Below are 25,961 nucleotides of genomic sequence, written 5' to 3' on the forward strand. Positions count from 1 at the left end.
ATTTCCTCAGATTCTTTTCTACAGTAGATGCATTTACTTTATAACATTCTAGATTCTTAGGGAAACAAAAATCTTGCCTGTGGAGGAACTTATGTGGAGGAAAGAACAGGGAGGAGAAAGGCAATGGAAGGGCCCATCCCTTCACTGTATAGCGCCCTGCAAGCATTGTACAGGCAGGAGAAATAGCAACAAGTCTTTAAAAGAAGCAGCTCTGAGAGCAGAAAGAGGGAGACAAATCAATGCAGTTTGCAAATCAAGATGCAGAGATGAAAACAGATGCATGTTTAAGGAATAACTTGGGGGGAAATGCTTTACTTCTTCACTTTTTGGTAGACACACAGCAGATCCCTACCAGGGATTTCATTCTACAAGAGACTATGCTGCAAAATTTGGAAGAAGATTTTGAACCTCCCCCAAAGTCCAGAAGTGTTCAGATCTAGAGGGGAATTCATCTCTAGCTTTAATACAACTCTGCCTTGATCCTGCATGCACTAGCAGTTGTAATGTTTACCAGCACGAGCACTGGCTTCTCCAGGTAGTATGCACTCTGCTCTGTAATAAGCTGTTACAGGATCCGGCCTTCTGGGTTCTGTGTCCTTTTGCAGGTAATCTGTAGGGAAGGCAAGCTCAGAGGGAAGTCCCCATGCCACTGGCTCCTTTGAGACTGAGCATTCTGAGGCTGAGAATGGGAAATCGGTCAACGCTCTAACTGAAAATGAGAGAGGGATGAACTCTTCTCCCCAACTTACGGTTCCGGGCTTTTCTCCACAATGCCTATTCTGCACCTGATCGCACCTAGCATTCCCACTGAGGTCAGGGAGAGCTCCCCAGGTGGAGGGCCTGGCAGGTGCGCCATGGCAATAGCAATCCACAGTGCCGGGCGGAGAGGACCATTTTATACTATATCTGTATTTTCCAAGGGCAGGTGCCCATTTTGTAATTGGATTCCCAAGGTGTGTTTTGGTGACTTGCCCTCCTGCCTTCCCCCGTGCAGCAGGTAAAGGCTGGCATGTCATCCCGTGATCACCATTGCTTCCACATTGTCACGCTTTGATCCAGAACAGAATAGATCAAGTGTTTCTTTCTCTTTTGAGTGAGAGCAAAGCTCCACAAAACTCTCCAATCCCCGCAGCAGATATGAAGTCCAGACAGACATTTCACTTTCAACACTCACTCAGGGTGAACATGACTATAAGAAAATAATAATAATAAAAGTTCATCATCATAATACCTTGCATTTATCTAGCACTTTTCCATACAGAACATTTTGTCCTTCCACAATGATTCTATGGAATTACAGCAGCTCAAGCCCTTATAGACACGTAAATTGTCTCTGAATTTAAGATATGCATTTCATGCTGAAAAAAATCCCTTCTACTACATGGGAACATACAACTGCATCGCACGAGCCATGAGGTTCAGGCCTGTTTTAATCAATGTGGCTTTTCAACTCAAGGTTTTCACAAGAGCCCAGACACTCTCTCCTATTAGTAATGGTTTTTGCGAGCTCCAGCGTTATAGAAGCCCTTTAGCAAACAGTGGAGGAGGAGGTGGATGTTGGATTGCTTTACTACACGTCATTTTCAACTGTTTATAATATTCTTCTGTGTCTACATATTTTCTCTGTGCACATTATTCATCAGAGTAAAAAAAGGAACTATGAAAACCTCGACCAACTTTCCTATGACAACAAGCGAGGACCCAAGGTATATTTGCATGGAAATGCACGCCGCCCACCAATCTAACTAGCAAATGACAAATAGCCACAGCCACACAAAAAAAAAAAAAAAAAAGAAAAGAAAGAAAGAAAGAAAAAAAGATCCATGACTATGTTTCTTGGTAGCACGTTTTTATATTGACATAGTTTTGGTTTGAACTTGAGAATGGAAATCTAGCCAGCTGACCCCAGAAGGATTTCTTTTGGAGACATGCATGTGAACCAGTAATTAACTTGCAAGTTTTTCTTTTTGAAAATTGAACTGACCCCCTTTCCTCCCCAAAGGAAATGGTCCCTTGGTGTAAGATGCTCACTTTTACTCCCAAAGGTTAACCCTGTGCAATATTTTTTTTATTCCCCGTGTTTTTGAAAAACAACACTCGTTTGAGTTTTCAATTGCATTTCAAAAGCCTTTTTCTCTTTCCTGTACAATGCACGCCTCTTTTTGGGTCTTGATTGACTTCAGTTTGCATGCACAGTGCAAAACCCTCCCCAAAAAGCAAACAAACAAAAAAACCTAAAACAGAAAAGAAAGAAAGAAAAGCAAAGAAAGAAAAGAAAAGAAAAAAGAAAAAGAAAAAACCTAGTTAACCTACCATATCTAGCAGAGCTGTATACAGTTTAATGAATTCTCTTGAACCTTTTCTAGATAGAATGGCTCTCACCAGCAAGCATTAGGCCGCTGCACTAACCAGCTTTGCTCACACTAATCACAGGCTGAGAAAGTTCTTCAGTTTGACCCGGGAACCAAAAATGTGACTTCACTGCTGCTTGAAGCAAAGGAGCTGGAGGCTCGGGTTATCATCCTCTCTGCAAGGTAAGGAAATGAGCATTTGATTTTCCCTTCTGTCTTCTGCTTCAGCCCTTCACAGCTGGGCATATATGTTCCACTGCTGTGCTGCTCTGTTCCCATTGAAATCAGGGATATGTCAGAGGACACCTGGTCCTTCAAGATAAGTCTGCAAGAAGTAGCGAATGGATATGGCAGTAACAAGATGGTTAAGCATGAAAGAAAATCCAGAGAGACCACTCCATATCGTACAGATCTAAAGCATCTTTCATGTGCCACTGTGGTTCTCTCATTGGGAGAGGTAGTTTGTATTATTCTGGGGCATGGTTAAAGTAAATTCCACTGTGTTGTAGAAATATATTGTTATTGATAATAACAGTAATAATCACAAGAACATAAGAACGGCCATACTGGATCAGACCAAAAATCCATCTAACCCAGTATCCTGTCTTCCGACAGTGGTCAGTGCCAGGTGCCCAAGAAGGAATGAACAGAACAGGTAATCATCAAGTGATCCATCCCCCGTTGCCCATTCCCAGCTTCTGGCAAACAGAGGTTAGGGACACCATCCCTATTAGCTATTGATGGACCTATCCTCCCATGAACTTATCTAGTTCTTTTTTGAACCCTGTTATAGTCTTGGCCTTCACAATATCCTCTGGCAAGGAGTTCCACAGGTTGATGGTGTGTTGTGTGAAAAATACTTCCTTTTGTTTGTTTTAAACCTTCAGCCTATTAATTTCATTTGGTGACCCCCTAGCTCTTGTGTTATGAGAAGGAGTAAATAACACTTCCTTATTTACTTGCACCACACAAGTCATGATTTTATAGACCTCTATCATATCCCCCCTTAGCTGTCTCTTTTCCAAGCTGAAGAGTCCCAGTCTTATTAATCGCTCCTCGTATGGAAGCCGTTCCATACCTCTAATCATTTTTGTTGCTCTTCACTGAACCGTTTCCAATCTTTTTTGAGATGAGACAACCACATCTGCACGCAGTATTCAAGATGTGGGCGTACCATGGATTTATATAGAGGCAATATTTTATTATTATTGTCTTATTGTCTTCCCCTTTCTTAATGATTCCCAACATTCTGATCGCTTTTTTGACTGCCGCTGCACATTGAGTGGACGTTTTCACAGAACTATCCACAATGATTCCAGGATCTCTTTTTTTGAGTGGTAACAGCTAATTTAGACCCCATCATTTTATATGTATAGTTGGGATTATGTTTTCCACTATGCATTACTTTGCATTTATCAACATTGAATTTCATCTGCCATTTTGTTGCCCAGTCACCCAGTTTTGTGAGATCCTTTTGTAGCTCTTTGCAGTCTGCCTGGGACTTAACTATCTTGAGTAATTTTGTATCGTGCAAATTTTGCCACCTCACTATCCTTAGACCTTCCATAGCACCCTTCATCTGAGGATCTGCACACATGTTAGTGACATTTATTAACGAAGCTCCCAAGCACCCTGTGAAGTAGGGAGGTTTGATGAGCCCTGTGTGTCCAGACAGGGAACAGAGACACAACAATGTGAAAGTGTCACACATCAAATGGCAGAGTGTAAGGCAGTCACGGCTACCTTGTAAGAGGAGCCATAGGTCTAGGAAATTCATCCCAGCCTTAGCAGAAAGTGCTTGTGGCCTCTGGGGAGTATAGATTCATAGATACTAAGATCAGAAGGGACCATTATGATCATCTAGTCTGACCTCCTGCACAACGCAGGCCACAGAATTTCACCCACCCACTCCTGAGAAAAACCTCTCACCTATGTCTGAGCTATTGAAGTCCTCAAATCGTGGTTTAAAGACTTCAAGAAGCAGAGAATCCTCCAGCAAGTGACCCATACCCCATGCTACAGAGGAAGGTGAAAAACCTCCAGGGCCTCTGTCAATCTGCCCTGGAGGAAAATTCCTTCCCGACCCCAAATATGGCAATCAGCTAAAGATTCACCAGCCAGATACTACAGAAAATTCTTTCCTGGGTAACTCAGATCCCACCTCATCTAACATCCCATCACAGGCCATTAGGCCTATTTACCATGAATATTTAATTACCAAAACCATGTTATCCCATCATACCATCTCCTCCATAAACTTATCGAGTTTAATCTTAAAGCCAGATAGATCTTTTGCCCCCCTGCTTCCCTTGGAAGGCTATTCCAAAACTTCACTCCTCTGATGGTTAGAGACCTTCATCTAATTTCAAGTCTAAACTTCCTGGTGGCCAGTTTGTATCTATTTGTTCTTGTGTCCACATTGGTACTGAGCTTAAATAATTCTTCTCCCTCTCCGGTATTAATCCCTCTGATATATTTATAGATAGCAATCATATCTCCCCTCAACCTTCTTTTAGTTAGGCTAAACAAGCCAAGCTCCTTAAGTCTCCTTTCATAAGACAAGTTTTCCATTCCTCGGATCATCCTGTTCCAGTTTAAATTCATCCTTCTTAAACATGGGAGACCAGAACTGCACACAGTATTCCAGGTGAGGTCTCACCAGTGCCTTGTATAACGGTATTAAAACCTCCTTTTCCCTACTGGAAATACCTCTCCTGATGCATCCCAAGATCGCATTAGCTTTTTTCACAGCCATAGCACACTGGCGGCTCATAGTCATCCTATGATCAACCAATACTCCAAAGTCCTTCTCCTTCTCTGTTACTTCTAATTGATGCGTCCCCAGCTTATAACTAAAATTCTTGTTATTAATCCCTAAATGCATGACTTTACACTTCTCACTATTAAATTTCATCCTATTACTATTACTCCACTTTACAAGGTCATCCAGATCCTCCTGTAGGATATCCCTGTCCTTCTCTACATTGGCAATACCTCCCAGCTTTGTATCATCTGCAAACTTTATTAGCACACTCCCACTTTTTGTGCCGAGGTCAGTAATAAAAAGATTAAATAAGATTGGTCCCAAAACCGATCCTTGAGGAACTCCATTGGTAACCTCCCTCCAGCCTGACAGTTCACCTTTCAGTATGACCCGTTGTAGTCTCCCCTTTAACCAATTCCTTATCCACCTTTCAATTTTCATATTGATCCCCATCTTTTCCAATTTAACTAATAATTCCCCATGTGGCACGGTATCAAACGCCATCCTGAAATCTAGGTAAATTAGATCCACTGCTTTTCCTTTGTCTAAAAAATCTGTTACTTTCTCAAAGAAGGAGATCAGGTTGGTTTGGCACGATCTACCTTTTGTAAAACCATGTTGTATTTTGTCCCATTTACCATTGACCTCAATGTCCTTAACTACTTTCTCCTTCAAAATTTTTTCCAAGACCTTGCATACTACAGATGTCAAACTAACAGGTCTATAGTTATCCGGATCACTTTTTTCCCCTTTCTTAAAAATAGGAACTGTGTCATACGGTACAACCCCTGAGTTTACAGAGTCATTAAAAATTCTTGCTAATGGGCTTGCAATTTCAGGTGCCAATTCCTTTAATATTCTTGGATGAAGATTATCTGGGCCCCCCGATTTAGTCCCATTAAGCTGTTTGAGTTTTGCTTCTACCTCAGATATGGTAATATCTATCTCTATATCCTTATTCCCATTTGTCATGCTACCATTATCCCTAAGATCCTCTTTAGCCTTATTAAAGACTGAGGCAAAGTATTTGTTTAGATATTGGGCCATGCCTAGATTATCCTTGACCTCCACTCCATCCTCAGTGTTTAGCGGTCCCACTCCTTCTTTCTATGAGGAATTGTCTGACAGGGATTTGATATGACCAGCTAAACCAAACAACAGGATGGCAGCTACCCACAAAGAAAATGGCCCTGCCTGCATGGTCCATTTAGCCCAGGGCTTGCATTGATCATGCCAGTGATGAGAGACAGAGAGACACCTCGCCCTCCTTGACCTTCACCCACTCGCCAGCGCTCTGGTCTCCCTTCTGCTAGCTTCCCCAACTCCCAGGATTTTCCTTCTCATAGGCCTTGTGCCCTGGCACCTCCTCTTACTCCCACCCTTCTTTATCTATAACTGCTGTGGCTGTTCTCCATGTCCCCACCCGGACACATGCATTTCCCCGCTTCTCTCATCTCCACCTGCCAGTACTGAAGTTACTCTCATCTACTGACAGTGAAACATACACTGAGAAGGAAGCAGGAAAGTCTCAGTCAAGGGTTTGGTCCCATCCTGTGGCTCTGGACATGGGGCCCAGTTTTCCTGGAGGCATCCTCACCATTTTCTGCAAAGCAGCCTCTCTGATAGCCTTTCCCTAAGTGCACGGGGAGATGCGAGTGAGCCGAGGACAGCACCTTGTGGACCAGGGACCAGGCAATGCCCCAGCTTGGCACATTCACTGGAGACCTCTGTCATGTACCATGTGTGGACTGGTTACAGAACTTCCACCCCAAAGATGCGTGAGATTTGTACCTTTAATATACTTCAGTGCCCTGCCCGTGGTGGCTGCTCTCAGCATGGATAAGGTAAGTTACACATGGTGCCACCTAGTGGCTGAACAGTATTAAGAACAGTTTAACATTCCATTACATTTGCTATTTTACACTTCTATCATTTCATGATCATGCTATCATTGAAAGTTCAGTACAGATCATTGTGTTCAGTGTATTTGAATTGGACTGGTTTTCCTATTACATGACAGGAACACATAACAGCTTGGTCATCTGTGTGTATGTTAGTTGAAATAACTTTCTCTGGTTGGTCTGGAACCTTTGAATATTCTTCTTCTTGTTCTGCATCTGACAAGTTTGCTGTATTGACTGTTCTTTCTGAGGAACAAACCGGAGATGTTGACAGTTTCTGTTGAACTCTCAACTGTCATTCTCAGTCACATATGTTCAGGGCAAGGAATTCTTTTTCTTTATGACAGCTGGAGTTCATAGAATCATAGAATATCAGGCTTGGAAGGGACCTCAGGAGGTCATCTAGTCCAACCCCCTGCTTAAAGCAGGACCAATCCCCAATTTTTGCCCCAGATCCCTAAATGGACCCCTCAAGGATTGAGGTCACAACCCTGGGTTTAGCAGGCCAATGCTCAAACCACTGAGCTATCCGTCTCTCACCCTTCCCCTCCCCCCCCATTCTCCATTCTTTTTCTCCATTTAGTTTAACACAAACGTGGTCACCACCTTCTAGGCCCAGCAATTATCTAACTAAGTCTCTTATAAAAATGTTCACAAGCTCTTTTTGCCTTTGTAACTGATTTGGCTACTCTCTTCATGTCTGAAGAGAACTTTCTGAACTCTGGCTGTCTCCATTGACTCTTCCCTTCTTGTTATAGGACTAACCACTGGTCTCTTCTTCCTTGCCCTCCCTCCTTCTGTTACTGCCTGCTGTGCCCCTTCTTCATTCTCCAACTCAGCAAACCTGTTCCTGAGCTCCATTTCTTCTTCACTAGTCGGTTTTTTCATCTGCCTGATTCTCATAGTCACATGATTCCACTTGCTTCTTTCCTCTTGGATCGTCTCTTCCATCAGCTCTATCAGGCGGCATTTCATACAAACAAAGCTCTTTTCAAGTCCCTGCTCCAGGATAATGTAGATCCCACCGCTTCCATATCCAGTCATCTTCACTGCCTCTTGCATTCTGTGGGTCACTACCACGGCTGCCTTTGAAGCTGTCATAGCCTTCCCACCTAAGCTCCTGTCAAGGAAAACAAAAAACAAAAAAACTGAACAAAACCAGAACACCACACCCACCCTCCCCCAAACGCCCCTTACAAACTCTCCTGTTTTCAGCTCCATTTGCTTGCTCCTGTGCTGCTGGCTGGCTCCTTCGCTCCTTAGTCCCTTCCTCATTATCTTCTCTAAGCTTCCCCATCGGTGACCTCATTCACCCACATGGCTTTTCCTGCCCCCTCCACCACCAAATTTAGTCTCGTCTCAGCACATCTCCAGCAGCCTCTCCAGCACTTCGTTTGGGCTGACCCACCACCAATTGAAACTCATTTTCTCCAACTCTGAGTTTCTTGCCTTTCCTCTTGAGTCCATTCCTTCACCTCCCTTTTCTACCACAGTTGTTAGCTCCACTGCCCTCCTTGTCTCCAAGGCTCATGCTCACTCCTTTTAAAAGCACCCCATCCTCCATGTCTCCATGGCTAATGCCCTCCTCTATGCCTTGGTCAGCTCTCACGTGGACCATCATTACCTTCTCCTCTGGCTTCCCCACTTCTCACCTCTACCTACAAAACATCTCTCCTTTCCCACTGTTATGGCCCCATCAACTCCTCTTCTATCCCTCCCTTGGTTTCTGACCTATGGCCCCATCCAAATCACGCTCATTCTTCCTGCCTTCCAGGTCCTGCAGGATCTTGCCCCTGCCCATTTCTCTGACCTCATGTCTTCCAGCTCCCTCCTCTCATGCTCTGTGCATCTCCCAACTCTACCGTCTCAGTGCTCCCGCTCTTGGCTTACACTGACCTTCATGCTGCTGTAGAGTTGGAACATTCTCCCGTTTCTAGATAACCATCTGCTTTCACTGCTCCTTCCAATCTCTCCCTAAAACCCACCCAGGCCAGGATTTATCCTGCCTAGTTCCCTTCTCCAATAATGTCTCCTCTCTCTGCTAGGCTGCAGCTGTTCAGGGCAGGGATTGTGCTTTACTGAATGTGTGTAAAGCAAAATTTACATTCTCAGCATTATACAGATTTTTTTGTATTCATTATAATAGGATAAAAGCATAAAGAAACAACAGAAAACCTACAGGGTGTTTTCATCTTTATTTAATAAGGGAGATATTGGCAGTGCTGTGTGTGTGTGTGGGTGCATACATGTGAGTGCATGTGTGTGTGTGTGTGTACACTAAGGGGGACAATCTGGAGAAGAGTGAAATGAACCCATGGCAAGCAAGAGTCTGTGTAAGGTAAAGGCAGGGATGGATATGACAGTAGATAAGAGGGCCCCATAGAAGTCGATGGCATGCACTGATTCTTATAGAGCAGGATCAAGCCCAGGAGCGATGGTAAATTTGGAGAAGACAAAGTGAAGGATCATGGTAAATAGCTGAAGAGGCAAGTGCTATTTTCAGGGTATTTGCCGATCCTGGAAAAGCCTGGTGCTGACTGACTGGAAACAGCAAGTCCAGATCCAATGTTTACAACAGGAAAGAGAGATGTTCCAGATGTGCAGAAGAGCTCTGCATATTAGGAACAGACATTGGAGAGTGCATATTATACACCCCTCGCTATGCCCAATGCATGCAGGCTGTGAGCTTCTTACAGCCGACTGCATGGGCAGCTGCATCTTTAGTTCAGGCCATACTAACTCGTGTGTTTGGCTCTAGGGGCTCCTGGTTCAATCCCTGGCATGAGCTGCCTCATCTGCACCTGGGAATGTGCAATTTAATAAGGGTGAATCACCAGATTTAGAGAGATCGTTACAATCAGGCTAATCTGAGTGGAGCCCACAGCCCTAGTGAGTGTTGATTTTGGGCAAGATGGATTATTGGAGGGATGCTGATGTGCTGATTGGAAACAAGAGTGACAAGTGGAAGTTACAAGGTGCCCTTGCCTTCCTGAGAAGCCACTAGTTCTCCCCCAGTAGTACTCTCCTTTTCCTTCTCCCTTCTCCACCAGCAGACAGATGGATGCTGCCCCAGGGACAGTTCTCTTGCTACGCAGCAGGTGTGTTTTGGGTAATGGGTGGTTGCATGGCCTCTGCTGGTTTCTAAGTTATTTCTTTGCTAGAAGGTAGGAGAAAAAAAGCCAAGAAAGCTCACCCTGAACACAGCAAAAAGTGCATCAATTCCCTGGCCCTGTCTTGTGGCTGGTTGGAATATGATCCCATGGAAATAATGGTCCTGTTGCCCTTCTCCCCTCTGCCCCTGCCTCTTCTCCTTCAGCATCGCTCTCTCCGCGCCTTCCCCAGCCTCTTCTGTGGCTGGCACACAATGCAGCCTCCTCTCCTGGCTTCTCAGTGATGGGCTTTGTCCATTACAGACACTTGGCACCTGGTGAGGCCCAGGTGATGCGCCTGTGAGTTTTGGAGGACGGGGTGTTGTCCACAGTGACAGAGAATGGGAGCAGAGGAGAGGACAGGGTAAGGAGCTCCTCTGTGGTATCAGGCTCCTCTGTTGTAACAGGGATCTTCGAAGTTTTCAAACACATAAAGAAACCATTTAAAGCTAGAGAAGGCAGGGCTGTCACCCAGCCATTCCAGCCTGGCAGGACTCAGGGCCTCCTTGTCTCACACAATCCCAGCCTATGCATTGTTGATAAGCATTGACACTGAATTAGGGCCTAATTCTCATTCACACTAATACCAATGTGCACTGCTCTGGCAGCATAAAGTGGCCCTAAAGTGAGGGTGGTTGTAACTGACGTCCATTGTGAGGCCCCATCGCAGTACCATAGCTGTGGAAAGGGGCCTTTGTGTAAGCCCGAATTGGGCCATTTGGTAGTGCTTCACATTTCTTAAAGCACATTGCAGACATTGAGCCAAAACCTGTCAGGTACTGAACCTGCCAAGTGCCCTCAATCCCTAGGACCTTCAGTGGAGTTGAGGGCTCCCACCTGTTGTGAGGACGTGCTTAGCACTTTTCAAGATCAGGGCCCGGAAGTCATCCATCCCCATCCAGAGAGGGGGGAAGAGACACAGACAGGTCCAGGCAGCATTTTGACTCCTGCTTGGGCCCTATGGCTTTTGGGACACTGCCTGGAATACGCTGGGTCTGGGCATTAACCCAGCCTGTCACCAATCGCCATCGCGTGCTGCTGTGCTGACGTCCTTCCGAGGGGTAAGTGCAGCGCAGGGCCGGCTTTATGGCAGTGCAGGCAGCAATGGCAGACTGGCATGTACACTGAGCTCTCCAAGGCAGGGACACCCTTTTCGCTCTGTGTCTCTCCAGTGCCTACCACAATGGGCTCTGGGCCCACGACCAGGGCTTGGTGCAATGACGATGATGATGGATGATGAACTGGCAGTGCCCATGAATGCCGGTCTGGGTTCTGTAGGGAAATCACTTCCCTATTCTGGGTCTGGTGTTGGGTGGGTGGGTGGCGGGTGAAGCTCTTTCCCGTATTAGTGACCAGAACATTCTGCCTTTCCCCAGACAGATTCTAGTCTCAGTGTAGCTCCTTCCTGCTGTGATTTCAGCCAGGGAGAGTGAGTGGGGAGAGAAAACACACTGAGCTCCCATTCACAGCCAAAGTCAAACCCACGCATTCGGGGCGGCCTCACACCACACTTCCGTACCTTGGATATTCCTATTTTAGGCACATAGGCACCGCATGGCGACCCGCCCATGCCCACTGGAAAACCCAAAGAATATTCTCTCTAGAGGCAGAGGTAGAAAGCAGGGACTGGGCGTGTCTTCTTGTTTTTTTATCGTTTGCAGAAAACCAGGTTCTTTCAGCTCTTGGAGTCCATCTGCTTGAGCTGATCACCCCCCACACTGTCACCTGCATTTCCAGAACAGGGTGCCGTATCTGGGCCTATCTTCAATCCCTCTGTCCGCCCCCACTCAGCAAGTACTATTGTCACCTTAGGCTAGTTGTGACACACATTGCTGGACTGGGGGAGACTTCCCAATCCCAGCGAACCCTCTGCCTTTGTTCTCTGAACCGCATCCTGCTTTCGTGAATCCAGTCACGGGGTGAGGAAAGGATGGGAAGAGGATGGGGAATGCTCTCTGCTGTTGTACAAGGCTTTCATTCTGGCCGTTCTGCCTCAGCCTGCTGGGGCTGAACCAGAGCAGGGGAAAGGGAGGTAGCTGGTACATGAGGAGATCGGGAGAGACTCATCACTGGCATTTGCTTTTGTCTCTTTTCAGTGAGGACGATGCTGCCACAGTCTACAGATCGGCAGCCATGCTCAATATGACGGGCTCAGGATACGTGTGGCTGGTGGGGGAGAGAGAGATATCTGGCAATGCCCTGCGATACGCCCCCGATGGTACGTACCTTCACTTCTCTGGGCTAATGTTCACTGCATTTGCAATGAATGTGCAATGTGATCCTGGCCACTAACTAGGACTCCTAGGTTCAAGAGGAGTGCCCAGAGCGGAGACATTGCTCGGAGCGCTGTCATGGCTGTCACAGAGCAGCCTGACAAAACAACCAGCTCGTTGTTCCTCCCCGTTATGAACGATGTTACCCTCTGACGCACCCGGAACAGCAATCCCAGCGCCACCAAACAGACAGAAAAGCAGCAGCAGCAGCAGCAGCAGCAGCAAAACACACAGGTACATTGTCAATTAAAACACGTACCGGCCATGAACCGTTAGGACAGCAAAAGTCTGAACAAAACATAGGAACAGTCCCAACCGCAGGTACGGGGCAGCAGACTCTGAGTAGCTGCCCACAGCCCATGCTATGCATGCACGCGCACAAACCCGCGCACGCGCACACACACCCGCGCACGCGCACACACACCCGCGCACACACACCCGCGCACACACACGCACGCGCACGCGCACACACCCGCGCACGCGCACACACACATGTGCACACACACCCACACACGCGCGCACACACACACGTGCACACGCACACGCGCACACACACACGCGCACACACACGCGCGCGCACACCCACACCCGCGCACATACACACACCCGCGCACACGCGCACACACACACGCGCGCACACACACACGCGCACACACGCGCACACACACGCGCGCACACACACCCACACCCGCGCACGTGCACACACCCGCGCACGCACACACACACCCGCGCACGCGCACACACACCCGCGCACGCGCACACGCGCACACACACACGCACACACACACCCACGCACGCGCACACACCCGCGCACGCGCACACACACCCGCGCTCGCGCACACACGCCTGCGCACGCGCGCACACCCGTGCACAAGCACATGCACACACACCCGCGCACGCACACACACCCGTGCACGTGCACATGCACACACACCTGCGCACGCACACACACGCGCACACACATGCACACTCGCGCACACGCACGCACACACATGCAGACTCGCACACAGGCACACGCACACTTGCACACTTGTGCAAGTGCACACACGCACACACAAATGCACACTCATGCACGTGCACACTTGCGCGCACACGCATGCACACACACATGCACACGCACGCACACACACCCGCGGACGCACACACACGCCCGCGCACACGCACACACGCCTGCGCACGCGCGCACACCCACGCACGCGCACATGCACACACACCCGCGCATGCACACACACACCCGTGCACGCGCACATGCACACACACCCGCGCGCGCACACACACGCACACACATGCACACTCGCACACACGCACGCACACACATGCAGACTCGCACACAGGCACACGCACACTCGCACACTTGTGCAAGTGCACACGCGCACACGCTCATGTACACTCATGCACGTGCACACTTGCGTGCACACGCATGCACACACATGCACACGCGCACACACACGCACATGTGCACATGCACACACATGCACACACACACAAACAGGCACACTGAGTTCAGGGAGCAGGAACCAGGAAACAAAACAGGAACAGGAAGCAGGAAGGCAACATACACCAGTCATCTCAATTTCCTTCCCTTCTCTCCAAAGTTCAGCAGCACCTGGCTGGAGGCACCAGATGATCCTGGGGCCATAGGTGACACCTCTGATTCAGCTCACAAGGTGGATGCTGTTGCTGTGGCACAAATTCCCCAACTGGCCCCATGACACCATATGCACAAAGAGCGTCCTCTTCCCGGCCGGTTCCCGTTCCGTCGGCACCACATCTCACCGGTTAACAATGAGTCCTCTTCCCGGCCGGTTCCCGTTCCGTCAGCACCACATCTCACCGGTTAACAATGAGTCCTCTTTCCGGCCGGCTCCCGTTCCATCAGCACCACATCTCACCGGTTAACAATGAGTCCTCTTCCCGGCCGGTTCCCGTTCCATCAGCACCACATCTCACCGGTTAACAATGAGTCCTCTTCCCGGCCGGTTCCCGTTCGGTCAGCACCACATCTCACCGGTTAACAATGAGTCCTCTTCCCGGCCGGTTCCCGTTCCGTCAGCACCACATCTCACCGGTTAACAATGAGTCCTCTTCCCGGCCGGTTCCCGTTCCGTCGGCACCACATCTCACCGGTTAACAATGAGTCCTCTTCCCGGCCGGTTCCCGTTCCGTCGGCACCACATCTCACCGGTTAACAATGAGTCCTCTTCCCGGCCGGTTCCCGTTCCGTCGGCACCACATCTCACCGGTTAACAATGAGTCCTCTTCCCGGCCGGTTCCCGTTCCGTCGGCACCACATCTCACCGGTTAACAATGAGTCCTCTTCCCGGCCGGTTCCCGTTCCGTCGGCACCACATCTCACCGGTTAACAATGAGTCCTCTTCCCGGCCGGTTCCCGTTCCGTCGGCACCACATCTCACCGGTTAACAATGAGTCCTCTTCCCGGCCGGTTCCCGTTCCGTCGGCACCACATCTCACCGGTTAACAATGAGTCCTCTTCCCGGCCGGTTCCCGTTCCGTCGGCACCACATCTCACCGGTTGACAATGAGTCCTCTTCCCGGCCGGTTCCCGTTCCGTCAGCACCACATCTCACCGGTTAACAATGAGACCTCTTCCCGGCCGGTTCCCGTTCCGTCAGCACCACATCTCACCGGTTAACAATGAGTCCTCTTCCCGGCCGGTTCCCGTTCCGTCGGCAGCACATCTCACCGGTTAACAATGAGTCCTCTTCCCGGCCGGTTCCCGTTCCGTCAGCACCACATCTCACCGGTTGACAATGAGACCTCTTCCCGGCCGGTTCCCGTTCCGTCAGCACCACATCTCACCGGTTAACAATGAGACCTCTTCCCGGCCGGTTCCCGTTCCGTCAGCACCACATCTCACCGGTTAACAATGAGTCCTCTTCCCGGCCGGTTCCCGTTCCGTCGGCAGCACATCTCACTGGTTAACAATGAGTCCTCTTTGAGGTATTTTGACATTCCTCCAGTATGTGAAGTACATGCTTTCCCAGAGTCCCATGCAGTCTCTCCACTATTCTATTCCTTGGGTATGGGACACAGCAGATTTATAATGTACTGCACCAATACTCATCAGAAAGACCTCAAATTCTCTGGATACAAAAGGTGTCCAATTATCTGAAAGAAACTCTCTGGTAGACCAAATGTAGCGAATAATGTGGTTAGGCGACAAATGAGCTCCTCTGAGATGCCTTGTGAAATTATAAATGCAATGGGGCAAAGTAATAGTCTATAACAGTCAACAGTGGGTAGCCATGCGATGCAATTGAGGGGCCAGTAACATCCACTGCAATTGTCTGCCACGGTCTGTCTTCAACTATTGGTTTCAAAGGTGCCAGAGGAACAATAGTTCTATACATGTCACTCAATGTCTGAGGGCGGCCCTGGCCACCGAGCATAACTCTGCAAAAGTTCCTTCATTTTTAGTAATCCCCAAATGTCCTTCATGAGACATATCCAGGATTGCTTGTCACAACACTGCAGGGAGGATCACCCGGGCTTCTCTGTATAAGATATATCAAGTAGCACGTCTTCACTGGGCGCTCAGAATTAATGTTGTAGACTATAGACAAAGTTTTGTTAAGGACTAGGTCCAGCCAACCTCCTTATGCAGATCACCTTGCACAGTTCAGCATCTTGAAGACGGCCTCAGCGGTCATGTTGTTCCTTGACTTCAGCAAAGCTTTTGACACGGTCTCCCACAGTATTCTTGCCAGCAAGTTAAAGAAGTATGGGCTGGATGAATGGACTATAAGGTGGATAGAAAGTTGGCTACATTATCGGGCTCGACGGGTAGTGATCAATGGCTCCATGTCTAGTTGGCAGCCAGTATCAAGTGGAGTGGCCCAAGGGTCGGTCCTTGTGCCGGTTTTGTTCAATATCTTCATAAATGATCTGGAGGATGGTGTGGATTGCACCCTCAGAAAGTTTGCAGATGACACTAAACTGGGAGGAGAGGTAGATACGCTGGAGGGTAGGGATAGGATATAGAGGGCCCTAGACAAATTAGAGGATTGGGCCAAAAGAAATCTGATGAGGTTCAACAAGGACAAGTGCAGAGTCCTGCACTTAGGACGGAAGAATCCCATGGACCACTACAGACTAGGGACTGAATGGCTCAGCAACAGTTCTGCAGAAAAGGACCTACAGTGGACGAGAAGCTGGATATGAGTCAACAGTGTGCCCTTGTTGCCAAGAAGGCCAATGGCATTTTCGGATGTATACGTAGGGGCATTGCCAGCAGATCGAGGGACGTGATTGTTCCCCTCTATTCGACATTGGTGAGGCCTCATCTGGAGTACTGTGTCCAGTTTTGGGCCCCACACTACAAGAAGGATGTGAAAAAGTTGGAAAACATCCAGCGGAGGGCAACAAAAATGATTAGGGGACTGGAACACATGACTTATGAGGAGAGGCTGAGGGAACTGGGATTGTTTAGTCTGCGGAAGAGAAGAATGAGGGGGGATTTGATAGCTGCTTTCAACTACCTGAAAGGGGGTTCCAAAGAGGATGGATCTAGACTGTTCTCAGTGGTAGCTGATGACAGAACAAGGAGTAATGGTCTCAAGTTGCAGTGGGGGAGGTTTAGGTTGGATATTAGGAAAACCTTTTTCACTAGGAGGGTGGTGAAACACTGGAATACGTTACCTAGGGATGTGGTGGAATCTCCTTCCTTAGATATTCTTAAGGTCAGGCTTGACAAAGGCCTGGCTGGGATGATTTAGTTGGGGATTGGTCCTGCTTTGAGTAGGGGGTTGGACTAGATGACCTCCTGAGGCCCCTTCCAACTCTGATATTCTATGATTCTATGATTCCTCCTTGAGTCAGTTGACATCTCTTTCAGTCAACAACATATGGTGTGCTCTGCTATTTCTGCATACTAGGGTGCCAAACCAGCAGAATTTCTCGAAAGAGCATGGGCAAGTATATTACATCTTCCTTTGAGATGTACCAAATCAAAGTCATACTGCTGTCCCTGAAGAACCCACCGCTGCAGCCTCACATTCAGCAGATCAATGGCCTTATAACAGAGGCCTGGAATAGGCAAATGATCCGTTTCAAAGGTGAAATGTCTTCTCACTAAATAAACCGGGAAGCATATAATAGCAAAAACCATTGCCAAGAACTATAGCTCAGTCTGGGAACAGTTTGCTTCTGTTGGGGTGAGAGTATGGGATGCAAAGATAACCGCCATCCCTCCTAGAGCAGAACGGTGCCCGGACGCTGATTGAATGCATCAATTTGAAGCACTCTGGGCTTCCATGGATCAAAATAAGCATGAGAACGGATCCGACAGAGGTCTTGACGCAGGGTTTCAAAAACTTGCTTTGCTTCTTCGGTCCAAACCAACTGGTCCTGGCCCTGGGTTAAATTTCCCAGGGGCTTGGCAAGGGTACTAAAACTGGGCAAAGCATAGCCACCTATGTATTAAGCTAGGCCAAGGAATGAACCTCAGCCACTGTGATGAGCAGGTAATGGTAACAAGCGACAGCTTGCAGCCGTTCAGGTGTTGCTTTCATACCATGGGTTGGCAGAGAATGCCCTAGGAACTCTACAGCATTTTTTGCAAAACTGCACTTGGCCTCCTTCAACTTTATGTCAGCTAGTTGCAGGTAGGTTAGTACCTGGGCCAGAACAGCATTATGCTCAGGAAGAGTTTTAGCAAAGATGAGAATGTCTTCCTAATAGCAACATGCTCCCGGGAGCTGAGACACCACTCTCTGAAATACTTCAGAAGCAGAAATTAAGCCAAAAGGGAATTGTTTTGCAAAAATGCTGTAGCGGGGAATGAGCAACCAGGGATGGATCACTGGATGATTTGCCTGCTCTGTTCATTCCCCCGGGGCACCTGGTCCTGGCCATTGTCGGCAGACGGGACACTGGGCTAGAGGGACCTTTACTCCAACCCAGTATGACCATTCTTAAAAAGCCACAGCTCACAGAGGTTTCCAGAAAGCCTTCATAGTGTCCATAAAGCGTCCAAAAAGCCTGTTTCTCTGTAAAATGGAAAAGTGTAGATGGATTAGAAAGGCAGTCCCCAGCAGGAGGAGGAACTCGGGACTCAGAACAAAATCTTGAAAGTATGTTCTTTCTCAAAGGTCATGTGTGATGTTGCAAACATCCAAATATTTTTAGGGCCAGATCCCCACTTATGCCAGCTTCACCCCACCCAGGGATTCCCCTATGTCAGGAGGGGAATCCCCAGCTGCTGTTAGGGTGACTCTCGTTCCTTTTGTGCTGCCCAAGTGGCATAAAGAGCATGCAGGTGAGGCCAGGGTTATAGTCCATCCTCCACTAAACTCCTGTCTCGTTGGAACTAACAAGCAGCCTGCATGGCCTGAGAGAGGCACACCCTGTAGCAAAGAGAGTGCAAGATCTGTGTTTTAGGCTGGCCTTGCAATAGAAAAGTCTGTTCCACCTCATTCTTTTTCTCCTTGCTTGTTCTCACTTTGATATGGTTGGCAATCTTCCTGGCTTCCTGACATCACCTGTACAAGTGTACGCAAGAAAATCCAGGGCCAAGCAGAGAACCTGTCTTGGAACCAGAACATCTTCATTCCACTGCTGTGTTTGATCCCCTTTCCCTTCCTCTCTATTGTTACGGTTCATGATCCAAGTCAGAATCAAGGGAGTGTGGAAAGTTTCAGAGATCTTGTGGGGAAGGGCAGCCTTTTGATAAGCCCCTCCCTTTCCCAAACTGGGACTGGCAAAAGCAACCTCATATAGTGTCTGACTGTGTCCTAAGAGCATGTTGCCATAGCAGCAGTCCAGTGCATTAAGCACTTTTGGGGGGGGGGGGGGCATCAACGAAAAGGACACAGAGGATGGTGAAGCTGATTCACTGAGTTGCTTTGTATTGCAGACAAACTAATTGCAGCATTGAGTTCAAATAGTCACTAACCAAGCTTATTTCCCTGACTGCTTCTAGGGGAACAACAACAGCTTTAGCTGATATCACTCCCAGATTCACTCCCCCATGCCCAGAGCAAACACTCACTCCAATTCGAAAGGTCAATAATGCCTCTTAAACTTGGGTTTCAGTTTCAGTGCTGGGTCTTCCACATGCATTGTCTACGACTTCTACTGCCTGCCTGCCATCTGAATTCCCAGTGTGCTCCCCATAACACAAAGCAAAGTAGCAAAGTGCCTTCTTACAGAAGGAAGCTGGCAATCAGGTAGCCCCAGCTTGAGCCTAACTCCTGCCCCCCTCAGCGCCAAGGTTTGCAGGGAGCGGGTCCACCACAGTTCAGAGTTCATTGGCCTCTTGGTGGAACTCTGCTAGCTGAAGGCCAGGATCAGGGGATCCATGGATCTTAGTTCAGTGTTGGCAAGAAGGATTTACAGGGAGGGCATGTCTGCCTGGGGTTCTCTGACCTGTGCCATGCTCTCTGTTTGCTCCAGGGGTGATTGGTTTGCAGCTCGTTAACGGGAAGAATGAGTCAGCTCACATCAGCGATGCTGTTGCAGTGGTAGCTCAGGCAGTCCATGACTTATTCGAGAAGGAGAATATCACGGACCCCCCGAGAGGCTGCGTTGGGAACACCAACATCTGGAAGACTGGCCCTCTTTTCAAGAGGTACCTAGGCACCTGGGCTCACCCCGCCCCCCACCCCTACACACCATATGTTTGGTTATTTACTATCAATCATTACTTTGGGTAGGAACTGGATTATGAGTTCCCCAAATTCCCCAAATGTTTGAAGAGGTGGTGTAACCTAGTGGTTGGAGCACAGGACTAGGCGCCAGCCTACCTGGGTTCTCATGCTAATTCTGCTGGTGAATGAATCCAGTGATGAGAGAGGGAAGGGGATTTGAATTGATACTTCATTTTTTTAATACATCTACATGATTTTGTCACTCAAGATGGAAAGTGAATCTGTGCAGAGTAATTAAGAGCAACAGCGATCACTGCAGGAAACTGCAGGGAATGTGCACAACCACTTCCATTCCGATCAGCTATTTTCAGATGATACTTTTCCAAGGAATTCACTTTCGGTTTGGTGAATATGGAAAATCCATTTGCAAAGTCTGAGCACACCATCCCGTCAGTTTTGGACTAATAGGGAATGAAACAAATATAAGCATAATCTTGTCCATGGTAAAAAAAAATGCCAGCAACTTTTCATTTAATTTTGTACTGGTCTACAGCACAATAGCATGTCAGCTTGAAACGTCACATGGGACTAGACCCCACTGAGGAGTGGTGAATAGAATTGGGGGGAATGGTTTTCATTTAGAAAATGTAAGAGTTTCAGAATATTATGCATTACACATGCAAAGTAGCTTTGTTCATAAAATCTGTAGCTTTACACCTGGGATGGTCATTTGATCCGGGAGGCCGTAGGCATGCTCTTTGGTGCTGTGGCACTTGGGAGATCTGCAGGCTGGGATCTCTGTACTGTGAGGCTGAGTTGCTCTGCGGGATGGGATGGGAGTGCCCTAGAGCTCAGTTTCTCTGCAGGATCTCATCTTGGTGATGCTCACTCTTGCTTGGGAGAAGAAGTGAATTTGTAGTCTCATTCTCTTGATATTCATTCAGTGCCCAGTGTCCCATTCTAGCTCACATGGTCTGATTTGTTTTGATCTGCTGTGTCTGCTCCACTGATCAGTTCATAGAGTAACACCTGCTGAGCTCAGGGCTCCATGAGGTTTGAAAACTCAGGGGTAGTTCCTGGGCTCATTGCAAGCTGCTGGGGCCGATCTAGTCTAGGGAAAACAGATCCACAACTTTTATCTCATTGACTAACGAAGGGCCCGATCCCCTAGCCACCAAAGCTCTCTCACTGAGCTCTCATCCGCCCTGCTGCCCTGTGTTCTGGGAGGAGAGCAGATGAAGAAACATGTGCTGGAACCTAAACGGGGGTATTCTTTGTAGAGTGTTGATGTCGTGCAAGTACACCGAGGGTGTGACCGGGAGACTGGAGTTCAATGAAGACGGGGACAGGAAATTCGCCAATTACAGCATCATGAACCTGCAGAACCGGAAACTGGTTCAAGTTGGGGTTTACAATGGCAGCCATGTACGTATGTTCCTCCAGGGAGAGCCAGAGATGGAGGTGCAGAGCCTGCACCAGCCATCTAATGTCTCTCTCTCCTTCTATCGGTGACACTTGCAGGTCCTGCCCAATGACCGGAAGATCATCTGGCCAGGGGGAGAGACAGAAAAACCTGCGGGCTATCAGATGTCGACCAAATTGAAGGTACCAGCAAATGACTCAGCTGGTGAGATGGAGCCACTAGTAGCTCCTCTCACGTATCTCCTGGCCTTGTGGCAGGACTGAGTCTCAGTTACATTAAAAAGCCTCGTTATGCTGCGCCAGCAGCGTCTCGGGCTGCAACGTGGGAGTGCATTAAGTTACACGAAAGCACATCTAGACGCACTGTCAAGCCCTTTTCCCTGGCAGAGCAGTGTCAAGGGTCTTAAATGTAAATGCGGGGCAGGCCCAGACTCATTCACTGTTGTGTTGTCTGTTTGTAGATGGGGCCCTGAGTGGGGGTCTCTGTCCCAGTTCCTAGGTCAAATCTAAAGGGGATTCATTTTAGCTTGAGCTGGTGTGACCTACTGGACAGAGCACTGGCCTGGATGCAGGAGACATGGGTGCTCTTTCTGGTTCTGCCTTTGGCCTGTTGGGTGACCCTGAATAAGTTACTTACTGAATAAGGCCTCCTTCTATGCCTCAGTTTCCCATGTGTAAAATGAGGGTAATGCTATTAGCCTAATTTTTAAAGTGCTTTGAAATCCATGCGGGAGAAGTGCTGTGAGAGAGCTGGGTGGGGGGAGGATTATTATTATTATCATTATGCATTTGAAGGAGCCTTCCCTTTGTGACCTCTGACCCCTTCAGCAAACATTTCCTGTCCTTACTTTCAAAGCCCATCACAGCCTGCTCTCCTGGCTGAGCCTTGCTTTAGGAAAGAGGACTCCTTTATTTGTGATGAGCACCGTGGGATCCTTGCCACGAACAAACTAGACTGAGTAGTCTAGACAGTTTGTGTTTTATTGGGGCATCCCACATCCCCTTGGGGAAGGAGAAGGCCACCTGGCAGAGGCTTAGTCTCTGAGGCAAATGGGCATTTCTGCTTCCTCCACAGATTGTGACAATTCACCAAGAGCCCTTTGTGTACGTGAAAGCAACACAAGCCGATGGAACATGTAAGGAAGAAATTACCATCAATGGAGACCCAGTGAAAAAGGTCTTTTGCACTGGACCCAATGAGACCATCCCAGGTAACTTCTTCCAGGGAATGAACATGCAGCAGGACCTCAGATCAAAAAAGTGAGGGAGCCAATCCTGCTCTGCGGCCTGCAGAACTTGAAAGAGAGCAGCCCACTGGAAAATATCTGAGTACCTTGCCAGGCCAGAGAGTGCCCCTTTAGCTCCTCTCCATTGCCATGTGGGTGTTGGGAATCTCAGATGCCCCTGCACACAGAGATACAGCCTCCATGCTGGTCTCTCCTCTTTCTGCATTCCTCTCGTCTTCTCCTTTCTTCCCTTCTCTCTGACTTGCCTCATGCCTCTTTCTCTCTCTTACTCACTGTCTCCTTCCTTTGTTCTCTCTTTATTTTTGTCTCTTCCCCCATACCATAGTAAAATATCCCATGGCAGTAAATTCCAATGTGGAAAGTTACTTTGTCTTCCTAAATTCCTTGAGTTGAACACTGTATTCTCCTTCATTTCCTACCCTGAATTGTTGAGCAGTGTTGCTGTGGGCTGCTAAACATCTACTGCATTCCACCGCAGTGGTGAATGCATTTTAGTGGCATTGATAGGTTTCCTTTTTAACCTTGCTAATTCACTGCACACATAAATCACAAGTAAACCATGTCTGGGTGTTTCTCATTTCTGAGCACAGGGCTGCAGTGAGGTCTCATTGCTGTGACTTCTTCACTCTTGCAAAATACATGGCAGAGCATTTACTGGAGCACTTGGAACTATTCTGACACATGAGAGCTGCCCCGTGGCACAGAGCGGATGCGTTCTATTCGCTGTTAGCAAACTTGTTTGTTATCTCACTAATTTGCAGCCCCGGGTCTCCCAGTCCTTCGCATGGGCTCACTAGCTTCTGCTGGGTTAGGCGCTGATGGGAGGAATTCTCTGCAATCTTTGTGGTGCTGTATAACCCTCCCTCATCCCTGCTCCCCTCTACAGGACGCCCCACTGTGTCGCTGTGCTGCTATGGCTTCTGCATCGACCTGCTGATCAGACTTGCAGGGGTGATGAATTTCACCTACGAAGTTCACCTGGTTGCTGATGGTAAATTTGGCACACAGGAGCGGGTGAGTTTGGACATGTCCCTTTGTGTTGACGCAGGAGAAATGTATATCGGCCGCTGTCAGCAGCAGCTGGGGTTGCTGTGAGGAGCCTCAGCCAAAGCCCCCCTCTCTGCCCCGAACGGGAGAGGTTGAATGTGCTGATGCGGCCTGTGGAGGTGTTCGCAGAGCCTTGGGGGGGCGAGCACCTCGGGGTCAGCAGCAGAGTGGGGCTGACCCTGGCTGCTGGCTCTTGCAGGTCAATAACAGCAATAAGAAGGAGTGGAACGGGATGATGGGGGAGCTCCTGAGCGGCCAGGCAGACATGATCGTAGCCCCCCTCACCATCAATAACGAGCGTGCGCAGTACATCGAATTCTCCAAGCCCTTCAAGTACCAGGGTCTCACCATCCTGGTGAAGAAGGTAAGGGCGGATGCAGCTAGTGCCAGCAGACATGCCCCTCAGAGACAGGCAGGGACGGACAGTGGGTTCCCTCCCCACACCCAGGCAGCCCCAGCTAACGAGTGCCTCTGGACAAAACCTCCACCTCAGCCCCACTTCTCTTCCTGCCCCAGGCCTCTCATCCATCCCTGCCCGAGGCTGCTTCCTCCCCATCCAAGGCCCCTCTTCCTGCCTCCCAAGACCCGCCCCTGCGCCTTAGTCCATCCCACATTTACTGGGCAGGCTGCAACCATGATACACCGACCCTGCATTTTATACTGGGTCCTTGGCCCCGCAGGTTTCAAGGCCCTTAGCAGTGCAGGCTCCAGCTCCACAGGGGAGTGAGACCCCCTCCTGGAGCCTTGCGCTCAGCGCTGTTGGACGGTCGGGGGCAGTGACTCCAGTGCATGGGACTGACTCTCCTCTGCTGTCCCTCTCCCAGTTTTAAGCACTACCGGGAGACTTTCCCTGCAGGTAGTTTTCATTACGGTCACTCTAGGCCCCGTCATAAGAACCCGTCCCCTCCCTGTTCCCTGTATTTGCTGGAGCGTGAGATGCATGCTTCGGCTATTTCGTTAGTCGTGTTGGTCTTTACAGGTGATTTATTAAGTATGATGGTACAGTGCCCTGGGCACTGGGCGAGGTCACTTACTACTAACCAACGAATGAACATAAGGGTTGTAGCCTTTTGGCAATATGGATGCCACCACCGGCCTGTTCAGCCTCCTTTCCCCCCTAGGGTTGCCAACTTTCTAATTGGAAAAAACTGAACACCCTAGCCCAGCCCTTTCCCTGAGGCCCCGCCCCCACTCACTACGTTCCCCCTCCCTCGGTGGCTCGCTCTCCCTCACCCTCGCTCGTTTTCACTGGCCTGGGGCAGGGGGCTGGGGTGCGGGAGGGGGTGAGGATTCTAATTGGGGGTGTAGGTTCCGGGGTGGGGCCAGATATGAGGGGTTCAGGGTGTGGGAGGGTGCGCTGGGCTGGGGCAGAGGGTTGGGGTGTGGGAGGGAGTACAGGCTCTGGGCTGGAGGTGCGGGCTCCGTGGTGGGGCCAGAAATGAGGGGTTCAGGGTGCGGGAAGGAGATCTGGGCTGGGGGGGTGGGGCCGAGGGATTCGGAGTGTGGCAGGGGGCTGTGGGTTGAGGCAGGGGGTTGGGGTGTGCGGGGGGCGGTGAGGGCTCTGGGGTGGAGGTGTGGGCTCTGGGTGGGGCTGGGGATGAGGGGTTTGCGGTGCAAGAGTGGGCACTGGGTTTGGAAGGGCTCAGGGCTGGGGCAGGGGGTTTAGGGCTCAGGGCTGCCATGCGGGGTTACCTCAGGCAGCTCCTGGTCAGTGGCGCAGTGGAGCTAAGGCAGGATCCCTGCCTGTCCTGGCTCCGCGCTGCACCCCATAAGTGGCCAGCATGTCCAGCTCCTAGGTGTGGGGGCCAGGAGGCTCCGCACGCTGCTCTCGCCCATAGGCACTGCCCCCCAGCTCCCATTGGCCGGGAACCGCGGCCAATGGGAGTGCAGAGCTGGTGCTCGGGGTGGGGCAGCACGTGGCGCCCCCATGACCCACCTCGCCTAGAAGCTGGACCTGCTGGCCGCTTCCAGGGTGCAGTGCAGACCCAGGACAGGTAGGAACTAGCCTGTCTTAGCCCTGCAGCATCGCCAACCAGACTTTTACCGGCCTAGTCAGCGGTGCTGACTGGAGCCACCAGGGTCCCTTTTCGGCCAGGTGTTCAGCCAGACACCTGGCAACCCTGCCAACCTCATGTGCCTCCCCACGCTGCAGCTGAACCCCTCCACGACAGTCTTATTGGCTATGGAGCCGGGTCATAGA

General features: G+C 49.4%; 1 protein-coding gene across 6 annotated transcripts in view; it reads left to right on the plus strand.

Annotated features, from left to right (window-relative positions):
- GRIN1 (glutamate ionotropic receptor NMDA type subunit 1) overlaps positions 1–25,961 on the plus strand; it is a 73,188-nt gene that overhangs the window by 21,608 nt on the left and 25,619 nt on the right. For 4 of the 6 annotated variants that reach the window (XM_077835762.1, XM_077835763.1, XM_077835765.1 and 1 more), the window contains exons 4-12: positions 1,644–1,706; positions 2,434–2,534; positions 12,262–12,383; positions 19,852–20,026; positions 21,326–21,470; positions 21,567–21,650; positions 22,543–22,678; positions 23,601–23,728; positions 23,961–24,125. In XM_077835762.1, the coding sequence (XP_077691888.1) occupies positions 1,644–1,706; positions 2,434–2,534; positions 12,262–12,383; positions 19,852–20,026; positions 21,326–21,470; positions 21,567–21,650; positions 22,543–22,678; positions 23,601–23,728; positions 23,961–24,125 (1,119 nt within the window). The remainder of the gene's footprint in view (positions 1–1,643; positions 1,707–2,433; positions 2,535–12,261; positions 12,384–19,851; positions 20,027–21,325; positions 21,471–21,566; positions 21,651–22,542; positions 22,679–23,600; positions 23,729–23,960; positions 24,126–25,961) is intronic. The other 2 variants (XM_077835764.1, XM_077835767.1) reach the window with 1 other exon arrangement.

This window comes from Eretmochelys imbricata, chromosome 16, assembly GCF_965152235.1.
Source record: "Eretmochelys imbricata isolate rEreImb1 chromosome 16, rEreImb1.hap1, whole genome shotgun sequence".
Taxonomy (NCBI): domain Eukaryota; kingdom Metazoa; phylum Chordata; order Testudines; family Cheloniidae; genus Eretmochelys; species Eretmochelys imbricata.